The 15,557-nt window shown below is 46.9% G+C and overlaps 3 protein-coding genes across 3 annotated transcripts; 2 read left to right on the forward strand and 1 right to left on the reverse strand.

Annotated features, from left to right (window-relative positions):
• Window positions 1-885: 885 nt before the first annotated feature.
• On the reverse strand, window positions 886-2,482 carry LOC127344760 (LOB domain-containing protein 15). Its single transcript, XM_051371095.2, has 3 exons — window positions 2,174-2,482; window positions 1,568-1,862; window positions 886-1,487 (listed from the first exon to the last, which is right to left on the reverse strand). The coding sequence occupies exons 1-3, from the start codon at window positions 2,185-2,187 to the stop codon at window positions 1,065-1,067; spliced, it is 732 nt and encodes a 243-aa protein (XP_051227055.1). The 5' UTR covers window positions 2,188-2,482; the 3' UTR covers window positions 886-1,064.
• A 6,327-nt stretch (window positions 2,483-8,809) lies between these two features.
• On the forward strand, window positions 8,810-10,950 carry LOC127344764 (uncharacterized). The gene is made up of 3 exons (XM_051371101.2): window positions 8,810-9,144; window positions 9,938-10,151; window positions 10,330-10,950. The coding sequence occupies exons 1-3, from the start codon at window positions 9,042-9,044 to the stop codon at window positions 10,475-10,477; spliced, it is 465 nt and encodes a 154-aa protein (XP_051227061.1). The 5' UTR covers window positions 8,810-9,041; the 3' UTR covers window positions 10,478-10,950.
• A 2,016-nt stretch (window positions 10,951-12,966) lies between these two features.
• Window positions 12,967-13,811, forward strand: LOC127340114 (uncharacterized). Its single transcript, XM_051365893.2, has 2 exons — window positions 12,967-13,297; window positions 13,377-13,811. The coding sequence occupies exons 1-2, from the start codon at window positions 13,019-13,021 to the stop codon at window positions 13,809-13,811; spliced, it is 714 nt and encodes a 237-aa protein (XP_051221853.2). The 5' UTR covers window positions 12,967-13,018.
• Window positions 13,812-15,557: the final 1,746 nt, after the last annotated feature.

Raw genomic sequence — 15,557 nt, forward strand, 5'->3', positions numbered from 1 at the left:
GTTATGGCTAAAGAACATGCTAGCTTACACGCAAATTCATATCAATCATTGAAAAATTCATGGAATCAAATAGGAAGAAAGCGACTGATCATATTGAGTATTGCTTAACAAAAAAAAACAACTTGCGATGCATTGCGAGATGATTTCTCTAAGTAAGGGTACACCCACAACCTCACTTCTTATAGTTTTTAAATGTACTTTGAAAAAATATACTCCCTCCGATTCATATTACATGTACTAATATAGATGTATCTAGACATATTTTAATTATAGATACACTCATTTTGGTGGCAAGTAATATGAATCGGAGGGAGTACCCAAATGCATGCCTAAATGTTGTACTACGAAAGTCACATCGATCTGTGAAGTTTGTGATTAATAAGCTGTGTTGTCAGAGAAAACAAAAACATATTTTTTATGAATTTTAAATTCAAATGTGTTTACTACTACTTGTTGTTTTTGTGGAGACCACACATTATAAATTTTCCGTCTGAATATTTTTGTGTGTATGGTATAATCTTGTATTAAACCCCTTCATTTATGTAGAACCTTTTATTGCGATGTAATATCAAAAAGAAAATTAAAAGTTGGTGCGGTTGTAGGTGTCATGGTGCTCACTCACCACTTTTTACATTTTCGTAGATTTTTTTATTGTGATGTAGTGTAAAAAGAATATTAAAATTTAGTGAGGGTGTAGGTGTCATGGTGTTCACTCACAATGCTTCCCAAGTATTATGACAAAAGAAGAGATGAAATATTGTCGATTATTTTGTTTTCATTTGCAAAATTCTAATCTAGCCAATACTAGTTGTCAATTAAAGTATGAAATCTATGCTTATAAATAAAGATCCACCAACTGATTAAAGTTAAAAAAGCAATCACGAATGAACACATACAAGAAAAATAATCTTTTCCTCAACCAAGATATATATCCACGTCAGCTATATCTATTTCTAGAGAAGAAATATGTATATAGAGTTACACTTGCACACAGTTTATTCCAAGAGTTAATTAATTAATTGCGATATCGATCAATCACCAAAAGGCAAATAAATCCAAGCATTTCAACCAAAGTATGCATCATGCTCACTTGTGTTGAGGGAGCTGTAGTCAGTACTCGACGGTTGTCCGGAAGCATACACCGTGGTGGACGTCGATGGCATTCCGGCCACTTCTTGGCCGGCCTCCGCCACCGACACCACGTCAGAGGCATGTACCACTTGCGTGGCAGGAGCCATGAAGTCACCGGCCGCGGTGGTATGGACGTCCTCGATCATGAGACCGGCCGCGCCGGCGACGCTGGCCTGCCGGTACCTGTGCTTGAAGATCTCGGCCCTGACGGCCTCGAGCTCGGCCTCCAGCGCGTTCACCTGCTGCTCCAACATGGAGATGGCGCCCCTGCAGCCGTGCACCGGGTCGCGCAACCGCAGGTTCGCCTCGTACACCAGGCTGCTCGCCGCGTTGGCTCTCTCCGCCTCGGGCACCTCCTGAACGAAGCACGTTACACCACACGGTAGAAGTTAGAAAAGAAATATGTGCTAATTAAAAAATGTTTGGTGGTACGTACGAGGAGCATCTTGGAGACGTTGCTGGCGCCGAAGACCTTGTGGACGGCGGCGAACTTGTGGGGATCGTGCGGGGAGAAGTAGGGGGCGAAGGGGCACTCGTGGGCGCAGCGCCGGCGGAGGAGCTTGCACGCGGCGCACGGGGTCGCCGTGTTCGTGGCGCCGCCAAGGCCTAAGTTTAGGCGGCGGGGGGCTTGCTGATCGGCCGGTGCCGCGACGGCCACTACGACGCCCGCGGCGGCGGAGGCGGCGTCCGGCTCTCGCTTGATCTTCTTGCCGATCTCATCGAGTCTCTCCCTGGTGGTGGTGGAAGACCAAAGGTTAGGGCCCTTTGCCATGGAAATTAAGTAGGGGGAATCTTAAAAGGCAGGATGCAAACTGAAGTGGTAAAATGGTAATCGCAAGAACAGAAAAGGTCCATAAACCTTTAAGCAGAACTTTTAGAAGATCAATCAAAGCGGTGTCGAAAAAAGAGTGGAAAATCAAAGATCACATCTATAGATTTTTTAAGAGATCTTTAAAACAAACATAGAGAAAACAAAGTACAGCCATCAAACGAAAAAGAATAAGAACTATCAGAATCTTCCTCTGAGGCATGGGTCTCCTACCTCTCCGTGGACATAGAGGCATGCTCCTTGCTTTGGAGACGAAGATGGACACCGGAACAAGAGAGAATGAGGAGATCGATCAGTCGACCCAAGGGGAGAGATAGACAGGTATAGAAGTGTAAAGTTCGGAATTGCGAGGAAGGAAAGAGTGCTTAAAAGGCAAGGTATTAATGAGGGGGATGGGCGTAAAGCATGCCACGCAATTGGTAAGTAAGTAAATGGGGAAGAAGAAATGTTGGCAAGCCAAGGCACGTTGACTCGATTAGTTGGCCTCCCTCCCCCCTCTTATCCCTGCTAGTGTTTCTGCTCATGTCAAGGGAATGAAATTCAGTTGAAAACAATATGCTACTTCTACCTGGGGATCTAAGCGCAACCACTATTAGATCGTTTTCTTTTTCTTACCACTCTTCACAGCTCTCAAGTTTTCAGTGCCGTTGGGGAGGGGCTCTGCTGGGATCCCAAGAATCTTCCCCATCATTTTTACTATTTTGGGTGCACCATACCGGCACCATTTGTTTTTCAAATGGGAAGTCAAGATTTGGTCCCCCTCATCAGTTTAGGCTTATGCATCTCCAATTACATCTAATGGTCAGAAAATTAAACGTGCGTAAAAAAATCATTATGTCTTGCGTTATTATTATTAAAAGAAACTTTATAGAAATATTTCGCATCCAGTTTTAGCTTGCAAGCTCACAAATGGGAAAGTCTCAGGAAAAAAAGGAGAATGAGAAGTAGTAGGAGGGGCATTGGGCTAATGGGCTGTGTGCATCCTTCTTTCTTTGGAGAGGTACTGGGCCAATGGAAGTATGCTGGTGTTTGCTTTCTTAAGGCTTTGTAATTTGTTTGGGTATCTGATCACATTTCCTAGCCATAGCTGGGAGGATACTAGATGGTCCATGCGCGCCCTGCCGCGCCGACTTCCGATACTTTGATTACATTCTATGGCGTGTGTTCTTTGTCATCATGTAAAGTTTACCGTGTTTGTCATTTGTTTGCCTCAAATACTTTGAAATTTCATGACTCTAGCTGATTAGATTCTAGGATCATGCTAAAGATTAACCATCGAAGAGACATAAAAGTGATGTCACTTGCATTACAAATGGTGAAAATGTTCCAGATAGCCAACGAACACATGTCCTTCTACATCACTTTCACTTTCAGAATTTCCTTTTTTCTTCCAAGGACAGACTGCAAGACTATCTACCAAGCCAAGATCCACTCATCATCGTGAGCAAAAAAAAGGGGGCAATGGAGAGAAGGGGCATAAGAGTGGTCGCACCACCTCTCTCCAGCTTCCCGCTGATCTGCTCTGGTAGCACGGAGGGATCACCTTGAGTTTTGCGTCACTGTGGAGGAAGACATTAGAACCACCTCGCCGCAGCTAGGGTTCTCCACGGGGGCGCTTGCAGGGGCGGAAGGTTTGGATCACACAAATAACCACTAAAGAAGCTAGAGGCCACACACCACAATCTTGAGAGGCGTCATGCCTGCCGCACAATTCTGAATAGTTTAAATGCTAGTAGGATTTTACATGTAAGCCATCGGATTGATTGATGCTTCTAGCAAGCTTAGACGGGTTCTCTGTGCGCGTTCTTCTGCTGTTGCATCTGTTGCTCCCTTGTCGTGGTGGCTGACTTCTTGGATCCCTTTTCCACCGCCTCATCAGTGTCGATCTGTTTCTGCCAGCACTCCTCGCTATAGAACATGGTCAATGATTCTCATGTTTTGTTCTTATATCCTCTTGATATTTTTGCACTATAGGAGGACCACAATTCATCTGTTCAACGGTCTGCTTCGCAAGTGTGTGGCAGTCCACAAACGTGTTTTGCAATATTAGAGTCTCACCTTTTGGGTGGCTAACTCAAACAGACATTCCAAAAAGTTGAGGTTATTCTTACTTATATTAGTGAATCGTGTTCTTGCTTATAAATAGTCTTTTGCCAAACTTTCAGCCACTAGTAGTCTCTGGGAAAACTTTTGAACACCCATGGCCTTTCCTGTTCATGCCTACATTTTTTCCGAAAGAGCATTCCCCAGCCTCTGAATAAAACCACTAAAACCTCGTTCTTTTATAAAGTGATGTGTCGTATTAGTTTTTTATCATGAAATGTATGATACTACTTATGATACTTTTATTATGGATAACCTTTGTTGTCTCAACGGTCAAGAAAGGGTTGCGTATTGGAAAGTTTGCTAGTGTTCCCATATTCCCTGATTCTAGTTGTTATCTTTTTTCGCCACACAAATAAGGTACTCCCTCCGCTTGGGTTTGTCAAGTCGGCAAAACAAATGCAAGGAATAACTGATCTGAAATTGACTCTCGTTAATCTATTGGTCACTTAACACTACTACTTCTAGAATATGTACTACCAATACAAAGTGATCCAATGGTTTACAAGGTAGAAGATTTTTTCGGCAGCTACGAAGATTACCCCCATGAGTGCAAAGAAAATATCGAACTCAGATCAGCACCGTCGTGAGTGTGGTGCAGCTCCGGCTATGCGTTCGGTTAATATGGTTAATTCGGTTCAGTAAATACGGTTTTTCGGTAAATACAATTTCAATACTTCGGTAAATATGGTTTCGTATAAAAATACAGTTTGGTTTCGGTAATAACCATGTAAATTCGGTTCGGATTCTGTAATAACCAAATCAACCAAAGTTAACGCGAACTTTTGAATATCACTTTTTTTGGACATATATTTCGTTTATATATATTTGTAAGACCAACCTGACTCTATTACGAGAGAAAGAAATGATAAATAATTAAAATGTTGCCAAATTAAATAAAAAATGATGCTGTTAGGATTTGAACTCGCGACTCGCACAAATACAACTAGTCTAACACGTCCTAACCACCACGCTAGTTATCGATTCTTGTGGACTAGACACTTCTGAGCCAAAACAAAAGGTTAACGTGCATCATCCATGGGCTTAAATTGCAATATTATTTGTTGGGCTCGGTTTGTTCGGTTAACTGTGGTTTTTTCTCGGTTTTTAACCAAATTAACTGATGTGCATATGGTTAGCACTTTTGCTAACTGTAACCTAACCATAAAACCTTAAAACTGATAATTCGGTTGTAGTTAGGTTTTTTTTGTTCGATTTTCGGTTTCGGTTCGGTCATAGGTGCAGCCACCACTCTGCCTGCCGCACGAGCGCGCCGCAACCACCTCCACCACGCACACTGCACTCTGCATTGATTAGAGAGCTAACCCTGTTGGTTAGATTGAGTTTCTGTGTGGAACTGTGATCATCATGTTAGGGCATCTCCAACGGGACGACGGAAACAGACGCTGAGCGACCGTTTGCATCCGTCCGCGCCGAAATTGCGTCTGGTACCATCTCCAGCAGGGCGACGCATAGTGACCGGGCCGTCCGCGGCGATTTAAACGTGGCTCAAATATGCGTCAGGTTTGCGTCTCTGCCGACGCAGCGGTCGTTCGCCCGGTCCTCGCATGGGCCCGCCTGGCAGGGGCACAAATGCTACGTCTTCCACGACATTACTTAGGGGCGGCGCGCTGCAGCCTTTGCAGAGCCGCGTTAATGGTGTGCCTCAGCTTTCGCGAGCATGCGCAGCTGTGTGGCGTCGCAGTGGCAGGACATTGAAGGCGAGATGGCGTCCGAGCCTCTTAAAGGGACGCTGCCGGCACCCATTTCCCCGACCACACCACTGCCAGAGCCCACACTATCCACCCGACAGACGCCATGGGGAAGAAATGTTGGCCGTTCCGCAAGACCAAGATCGACCACGAGGCTAGCGGCTCGCGGTCCGGCAAGAAGCCACGGGTCGGGTGGTACGTCCGCGTCGAGCTCGCGCGCCGCCTTTCGGAGGAAAACCGGCTGGTACCATGGCTGGACGCAAACCTATCTAGAGGGGGTTGGTACCTCAACTCGAGGCGCGTGCCGGTCCCCCCGTGCCGCGCGAGGGCCGAGAGCGCCGGGACGACCTGCACCGCCGCCGAGCGATCTTGCCGCCGGATCTCCAGAAAGATCAGGCGTACACGCTCAACTCCTACAACTGAATCTCTTTCGGGACGTGGGAGTTCGACGCGCGCCGCCGCGCTGGCTACCTCGGCGACGTCGACTACTTCGACCGCGAGATCTCCGCGGAAGAAGAGTAGGACGACCAGGAGGACGCGGACATGGCAGAGTACGACCACGACGACGGCGGGCCGGCGTGGGATCCGGAGACCCAGACGTCGGACATTACCGAGGAGGATGCCATTGCCATGGCACTGGCCAACAACGAGCTCGCTTTGTGGGACTGGCTCGCACTCCAGCTCCGCGAGTCCGCGCTCGCGCAGGGGAGGCCGACGACTCCTCCGACCATGCCGACGCGTTCCAACGACCGCGCTCCGGCTGCTGCTCTGGCCTAGGATCCCTAGCCACCTTCACCACAGCCTCTTGCGCAGGCGACGGTCTGGCCGCAGTTGCCGCAGCCTGCCCTACCTCCTTCACCGCCGGCGTACCAGCTTCCATGACCGACGCCGGAGTTCATCGACCTCGTCAGCGATGACGATCAGTAGGCAGTACCTAGTTTTACCACACCTTTATGGCCTTTTTTATGTTTTTTATTAATGTAAATTATGACTTTTATGAATGGGAAAAAAATATACGTCTTGCCGCTGGAGCCACTCCGACGCAAACGGACATGCGGATGATTTCGACCATTTCAGCCGACGCGCGTCCGAAATGTATCGCCCGTTGGAGATGCCCTTAGGACAAATATAATGTGCCATGAGATATAAGTATTAACGGAAGGTACGGTTTCATCCATCAAGTATCTGACATATGCAAACCTGACATGCAGCTTCAAGTTTGTATGTCTAGATAATATAAAAAGATACTTGCCAAAATACAGCATCCTTTGGACCACACAACAGTCTTGGACTCTTGGTACACAGAGACGAGCTTTATTGGGCTGGGCCTCTACTGTGAACATCCGGATTATTTTTTGGGTGTTGTACTGATTTTATGCTCACGATGTCACTAGTAGCAATTGTACTATAGATTTCTAAAAAAAAAGCAATTGTACTATAGTCGCCTTTTTGGCACTAGTATAAATGGTTATGGACCTTTGGATTCAGGAAAAGGGCTGGCTATTTTTATCTTTGGCTATTATTTCTTCAAGGGTACCGTAAAAATCCTCGATCTATCTCATCTCTCTTTGTGCATGAGTTGTGCAATCCCTAGATCATTGTGATATATGCATGCATATAAGTTCAGCTCCCCGTAAAAAACTTATATTTCAAAATTTCATTGGTTTGTAGATGGCCTAAGTAAACCCGATTAGAGTGAATGGGCAGTCTACTCTAGAGTTCTGCTCTAAACTGATCTGCATGTTTCCGGAACATTTGTGGCAGGATTGGGTGGCTTTTCAATACGTCAATGCTTGGTGGCTTCATGTCGTTCATGCTCATCCCGGAAGGAGGAAAGCTATGGACTTCCTCGGCATGTTTGTTGCTTGGAAGATTTGGAACAAACACAATGCTAGAGTGTTCAAAAACAAGCGCTCCTTGTCCTTCATCGTTTTTGGCCGCATCAAGTTAGATGCGAGATCTTGCATTGGATTCTTCTTATTCAATGAATTAACGAAAATATTTTTCCTTTCTTAAAAAAAATTGTGTGCCAGCCTGATCGAAGTCTATGCGATGTTAATAATACTATAGTCTAAGGTTGGTAGTTGATGGACGATCTGCCAAGCGAAAGTATTTTGTTCATCTGTCATTGCGGTGTTCATACTGCTTAGGCTGTGTTTGGATGCAGTGAATTAGGGCCCAGAATTAGGAAACTGGAATTTAGGCCTTCAATTCCGTTGTTTGGGTGCAAATAGAATTAGGGCCTGGAAACTGTGTCTAATTCCAGCCTCCACCCGCGCGTGGGCATTTTCTTCTGTCAAAGATTCGGAGGTCTCACCCTCCGTATTTGCGTGGAATTTGCTTCCCGAAGCGGTACGCTCAGCTCCTCTCTCGCGAAACAGCACGTCGGGGCAATCGATCTACCAGAGCTCTCGAGTAGGTCGCCGTCCTTCTCCCTCCTTTCCTACTCCGGCCTGCTCCCTCCTCTCTCTTCCCTCCTCTAGGAAATCCGGCATACCCTTCGCCCTTCTTCCCTGCCGACTTGCAGCGCCGCCGTCCGCCGCCGTTACCCTGCCCAAACCCTAGGGTCGAGCTTGGGGTTGGGGAACGGCGCGGGATGCTCCCCTGGTGGCGCTAGCCCCGCCAGTATCTTCTGGCCGTGGTGACGCGGCTGCTCTCTCCGCTGGCACGGACGCGGCCGTCCGTCCGGCCGGCCGGCCAGCCTCTCCCGTGGTAGATGGTCCTCCATGCGATTGATTGCCTGGCCTCTCTCCCGTGGTTGATTCTCCACTAGCACACATGCGCTGGCCAGCCGGATTGTGCAGTCCTTGATTGATCCCCTGGCACGCACGCGAATGAGCGGCATCTTGCTTTCTCTATGATCTAGTATTTTAGTTTACTCTGTACAATAAGTGGGGCTTCAGGATGTAAGTGGCAGCAGCGTTTCGCGATCCCACATACGCCGCCCGCGAAATTTGGCCCAAATGGCGTAAGCGGCCCACCACAAGATTTATATGGCGCTGGTGGACAAAACCTGAAAGGCCACGATTCCCAGCGGCTCATCCTCGAGCAGACGGAGGGGCTCCTCCTCCGCGCGACCGCGCCGCCACTCGTCTCCTCCGCGCCGCCCCCGACCACCTCCTCCGCCCCGGACCACCTCCTCCGCCCCCGACCACCTCCTCCGCGCCGCCCCCAACCACCTCCAGCGGCAGCAGCATGCGCCGCCCCAACCACCTCCAGCGGCAGCAGCACGCGCCGCCCCCAACCACCTCAAGCGGCAGCAGCAGATGGATCTGGCGGAGCCTACCTTCCCCGTGCCCTCCGCCTCGACCATGGCCGCTCCAGCACCAGCAGGCCCGTGCAGCGGCGGGAGCAAGTCCGTGCTCGACGGTGAGGAACTTCTCCTCTTCACTAGGATTTCATTGATTCAGTGTAGTCCATACTATTTGGTTCCTGTGACACACATTGTAGTTTCTGTGCAAGATACGAACATGCTTGATCTACTTGATGTTGCTCTTCAATATGCAATTGTTACGGGCTCTTTTTTTTTCATACATATGCGAAGTGAACGGAGGGAGTAGTTACTATCAATTGACAAACCAATTCCATCTACAAAGCGGTACTTGGTTGCACAGGAAGTTAGAAGTGCTATATACTTCTGAAAAGGTTAACGGTTTTTGCCAAAGCTTAAGAAAGGCCAACTATACAAGGGCAAAATGGCTGTTGGCAAGCTTACATAATAGAGTGATTGTTTGGAAGCAGATAAAACACATACTACGCAAACGGTCTTAAGCTGCCCCTGACAGAATTTTCAAGAATGTAACAATTCAGTCAGCCAACAAAAAACAATTCAGTTAGCCAACAACAGGAAGATGGTAATGCCCTTCAGCTCCCTTTCTCCCAATTTGTAGTAAAATGAGACCCAGTATATGGTACTAATATTCCCTGGGTAGCTATATTTTTCATGGGGTAGCAGACTGTAGAAAGAAAGTTGAAGCACACCGGATCACACATTCGCAGTTGTATGGTACAAAGTCTGACCTGATAGAAAGTTGGCATGGCTTCATTTGTGTCGCTATACTGTGTATTGTACTGTCTTGTGTTGTGCACTTGTTCATTTGGTCAGAAACTCGGAATAAACTGACTGTGCCCTTGTTCCTTATATGTGTTCTTGAATATATAGGGATGGCTGGCCCATCCATGAAGCCGGTTGAGCTCGAAGAATTGGCTGCCTCATCCATGAAGCCGGTTCACCTCGAAGAAATGGCTGGCCCATCCATGAAGCCGGTTGAGCTCGAAGAATTGGATCCCATGGGTGATGTTGACAAGCAGAGGCTAAAGTGGGAAACCATCAATGAGGACCAGCAGGTGTGGGATGCCCTTGATGAGCAGCGAAAGTGAGTCTCTCATCTCTATCATTTTCTTATTGTGGTGTACTGGTGTGTAATATCCAAATTAATTTTACATCCTGATGTTGAACATTTGATCGATTGGTTCAGTCCAGGCAATATATTTTGCGCGTGTTATGTTAGCTGATTGTTTGATCTCACAATTTATCTGTGTTTCCTTTTTCAGCTTGAGCAAGAACTCTGAAATGCTCACAGTTTATGCTGTTTCTAGAGGTTACCTCTACTGGATGCTCTCTTTTGTTTTTGGCTGCAGCAATGCCATGTATCGACATGCCTGCCTCTTTACTGAAACCTGTATGTTGGTGTGTCGTTAACGAGATTCAGATTGATGTTTTCTGCTGAAGTATCTTCTTGTGGTTCCCCATTTCTGAAAGCTGCAAGTACCTGATATCTTTGGTTGCCAGTTTGGAACATAAGATGCTACTATTTATTTCTATTCAGGTTTCTTGATTATTGCTGCAGGGTACATGTCACTGAGCCTAGTTTTGGTCCCTGTAATTTTGGAGCTGTTTACCTTTGAGTTGTTTGGAGTGTTTAGCAACACTTGTTTTCATATGTCAAACATAGGTTGGACAGTGGTAAGTTATATATGGATCTGCCAATGATCTTGTAAGTCATAACCATTGATCTTGTTATCTTTTGGTGGATTGCATGATGTGTTGTGCTCTCTAGCTGTACATATTTGACATTAATTCGGTGGCTGTGCAAGAATCAGCCGAGTGGTAGAGACTGTATATATTTTGCGTCGAATAAAACTGGGATACAGAAGGAAAGTACTGTAGGAAAATGGCCTTGCTTTGGATATTTTGAGCCGCTTACATCCTGACTCTCATCCCTGTCACTAGCGTTGATGATTCATCTTCTGGAGCACTTCCCTACATTGTTCTTGTGATGGGAGTTGAATTCTTTATACAGTATTAAAATTATGCATTGTTTGATATATGATCTGGATATCCCAAAAAAAAAGTCGTGCTAAAATTTCGAACACTTGCTTCTTTTCTCTTGTGAAAAAAGAATTTTGAAGCATTTCTGGTCTGTCAAGATACATTTGCTAGGGAAGTGTCGAGTATATAGATGCCATTTGGGCGAGAAAGCAAACACGTTTATTCTAAGAGAGAAAAAAAACGTTCAATCGATAGAGCTAGCTGTCTTGTAGACTTGATTAATGATTAGCGAAGTCGAGCTAAGTGAAGCCGCCGAAGCGAATCGATCAGTGTATTAGCAAACTCAGTGCAAGGAACATAGCGTCAAGCGGCTGTCGCGGCGCCGCTGGGCCGCAGAAAACCGCTAGAAATCGTTAGTGGCTGCCACAAAAATCGCTAATCATATATGTGACCGAAGCGGCAGATCCGTTTGTGTCCAGCGGATCAGCCACTTACATCCTGAGTGGGGCTTCCACTTCTTACTTTTTTCGTTTTTTCTGCAGGAATTAGCGATAGCTGAGTCCAAGTGAAGTTCCAACTGAGGTATATTCATATGTCTAGGTAACGTTTTGCTTGTCTGATTCATGTTTTATACGCATCATGTGTGAACGGATATATATGCACATCTATGTTTCAAAAAATATTTAATTGGCCCTGACACAGAACGACGAGCCCGCTCCCGTGCCGCTCCCAGGGGCGGCACCGGGGCGTCCCCAACTCCGGCCGCGAGGCCCCCTCCTCCCGCGCCCCCCCTCTCCGCCGCTGCCGCTGGCGCCTTGCCGCGGTGGCGGCGGGCCCCCGCCCCAAAGGTGGTGGTGGCTCTCCCTGCGCCCTGGGAGATCTCGCGCTCGTCCATGGCGGCGGCGCTCCTCCGCTTCGTGTGCCGGCGCCGGCGCTGCTCGCTGGCGCTGCTCCTCGGCACCGTCCTCTCTCCGGCTCCTGTCCTGCTGAGAGTGGGCTTGCTGCGTGGGGGCGGCCATGGTGGCGACGCGCTCCCTACAACGGGGGCCGTCGTGGCTGGGCGTTGAGCCCCCTCTGTCTCGCCATCGGTGTCAGTGGGCGCTGCTCCCCTGTACTGGTGTGCCCCATGGTTTGCAGATGGCGGCCATGGGTGCGGTCTCCTCTCCGATGTGAAGCGAGCCGTGGCAGTGGGGGTGGTGGTATCTTCTTGCTGGTTGCTAGGCTCATGCGTCGGATCCTCGTCGGAGCTCTTTGGTGTGACCGCGCGGGTGGTCTTCGTGTGTGCTCTCGGCTAGCCCACCCTTCGGGTATATCGAACCCATCGGGGTTGGGGTTGCCCTCGGCGGTGCTATGCCTTTCGACTACGGCGGCGACCCCCCGCGTGCGGTGAGGGTGTGATGCCCTCTGACTTCAGCCCGTGGCGCACAGGCGTCGTGGCGTCGTCTCGGCTGCGCGCAACCTTTCGACCACACCCACGGCACAGTGGTGTCGGCGCGCTGTGTGTCCTCGGATGCGCGTTGCCCTTCGATTACGTCGACGATGCAGTGTCGCGGCTGTGTCCCCGCTGTCATGTCCTGCGAACTCTTCCTTTGTGATTGCGGTGCTTGGGTCGGGATGAGTTTTTTCTCATCAATCAATTGTCTCCGAGGATTCTCGGGGTGACCTCCTTTTTCTAGCTGTTGTAGTTTGTTGGTGTGTGTGTGTGTGTTTTCTCTTTTATCTCCTCCTGTACCCCCTGTAAACTCCGGTTCATTTGGACCCCTATCTTGTAGAGGCTGCAAAGCCTCATAGGCAACTATGAATGAAAAAATTCAGGTGGGGATTCGCTCCCCCTCGGTGACCATTCGAAAAAAAAAATTTAATTTTTTGTTACTGCATGTATGCCCATCTATTTTGTTTTATACATGCAGCATGGCTGACCCAAAAACAAAGAAAATTGGTACTAGAGCTTACCTTCAATGGACTCCTGAGATGGACACGGCATTGTTGGACACCCTTGTTGAGCATCACAACAATGGAGACACTGCTCAAAATGGTTGGAAGCCACATACATACACTGCTTGCATTAAGCATGTGAAGGAGACATGTGGTGTTGACATCACAAAGGATAAAATCCAGGCAAGAATTAAAACATTTGACAAGCATTATGAGATCATTAGCAAGATGCTTGCTCAGAGTGGTTTTGGATGGGATTCGGAAAAAAACATGGTGGAGGTTTATAGTGATGAAGTGTGGTCTCGTTATGTTGAGGTGCTTAACACTAAAATTTATTTTGTGCTTATTTTTTGCATTTTGATTACCATTTCTAACATATTTTTGTATTGTGTAGGCCAACAAAGAAGCAGCTGGCTACAGGAACAAGGTGGTGACGAATTGGCTTGCTATCCAGACTATATATTCAAAAGACCATGCAACTGGTGTAGGTGCTACAACAGCAGCTGAGTCTGTTCAAGAACAATTCACACCAGTTCCTGGAGAATCTCCAGAAGTACCTCAGAAAAGGCAACGCACCGGGGAAGCTATCTTGTGCATGATGGGAGAAATGAGGACATCTTTTGATGAAGCTTTGAAAGCAACCGAGCCACTTCCTATGCCAAAGGTGACTCCTCCAACTGAAATCTATGATGCACTCAAGAAGTTAAACTTGGAGGAATCAGATCTGCTGAGAGCTTATGGGAAGTTGATCATCAATGAACGTTTATTTGAAGCACTGAAGGCGCTCCCCGAGGAAATTAAGAAGCCATGGCTCTTGTCCTTGCCTTGATGGTTGCTACGCCGATGGATATTATAAACTATTATCTACTATCTTTTTTATGAGTTGTCCAATTTATGCTACCTGTGTGCTATTTTGTGTGCTATGTGTGAGACACGTGAACTACCAACTTTGTGATATTTGTTAGATAAAGAACTATTTATCCATGTTTAATTGTTGTCGGTACTTGACAACTATGTTGTGTCATGTCATGTGGTCATTATATTATCCAAACTCAAAAAAACATCAAATTCCATGGTTTGTACATCCAAACAGGAATTGGAATTGGGTACAACCTTTGATTCCAACATCAAATTCCAAGCGCACCCAAACAACAGAATCAGAATTCGAAACCAATTCATTTCCATCCAGAATCTGGAATTTCCAGACTAATTCAATTCCAGATCCAATTCACTGCATCCAAACACAGTGTTAAGCTTTTTATCTGGTCTAGGCGCGCGCACACTATGTACGTACTGGACTACTGGTCACTACTCTCTGCACATGACATAGAGGACAAATTCTCATGTGCACCTAACAACTTTTTACTAGCGTAAGATTGGTCTACAGATCGATGCGACAAAAAACGTGAATCTGAAGGTGTCTCGATCCTCCGAGACAGAGGCCTGCGTCTGCATATGCAATACTATGCCCTCCATGCATTAATGCATGCACACACAAGTCCAGTTCCGGGCACAAGGACTTAACTTCAACCACTGTTGCGTAGTCCTCTATACAGTGTGTGAGGTAACGTACAACTTAAGCTCAAGAGACAAATGCGACAAACCATCACCCACACTTACCATATGTAGCTACTAGTGGCTAGCTACTAATACCCAACTTACCAACAGGTCAAGAAGATGTGTGAGCAGTAGCCAGTAGGTATTGTCTATGAGTCTTGACTCTTGACGTACTCTTGTCACTGGTCAACTTACCGGAGGTTAGCTAGCTAATTAACGAAGCTAAAAGCTGGTTGACCCTTGATTGACAAGCAAATGCACTGTCATGATTCATGAATACTAGGCTGTAGCTAGCAAATTTGTCCTCGCGGGAGATAAATACAGCATTTGCAATTTGCAATGCTGAATGTCAAGACTTGAGAAGCTTTTCATAGTATTATGCACTATCATCCGTTTCAAATTAATTGATACAGGCTTTGTGAAAATACAGATTTTTTCGATAAAGAGAATATATTAATATCGCAAAGATAGAAATGACACAACTTTGCATTGCTACATACCTGACATGAGAAACTTTTCATGGTACTTCCTCCGTTTTATAATTTTTTATCATGGTTTTAGTGTAAGTTTGAACTAAAATCACAGAACAAATTATGCAATGGAGAGAGTACTTCAGTTCGTTGAGAAAGCACATGCTAGTGCAACTTCACTAGCTATTGCGGGTTGTGATACTGATGGCACAACCGTAGGTAGCACGAACGGGGCGTTCTGCCGATACAAAGCCAGACACACCTTGAAATTGCCCATGGCGACGTTGCGGCGAACTCTTTAATGATTTGGCCGTTGGTTTCCCATTTATGTCTGCAGATACCAGTTCGCGCCAAATCTTCACCGGGACCCAGATGGTAACAGGAAACCGGAGAACGATGCGGTGCTGGCTGGCCTAGTCTAAACTCGTGCTAAGATTCAAAGCAAGTTAAGCTGTTCGTGATTGGTGAAACAAGTAAAATTCCAAGACAAGTTCTCAGCCCGGGCGCTGTCAATACTGGTTGCGTCGGGGGACAGGGCCGGTATGGGC

Source organism: Lolium perenne, chromosome 3 (assembly GCF_019359855.2).
Source record: "Lolium perenne isolate Kyuss_39 chromosome 3, Kyuss_2.0, whole genome shotgun sequence".
Classification (NCBI taxonomy): Eukaryota; Viridiplantae; Streptophyta; class Magnoliopsida; order Poales; family Poaceae; genus Lolium; species Lolium perenne.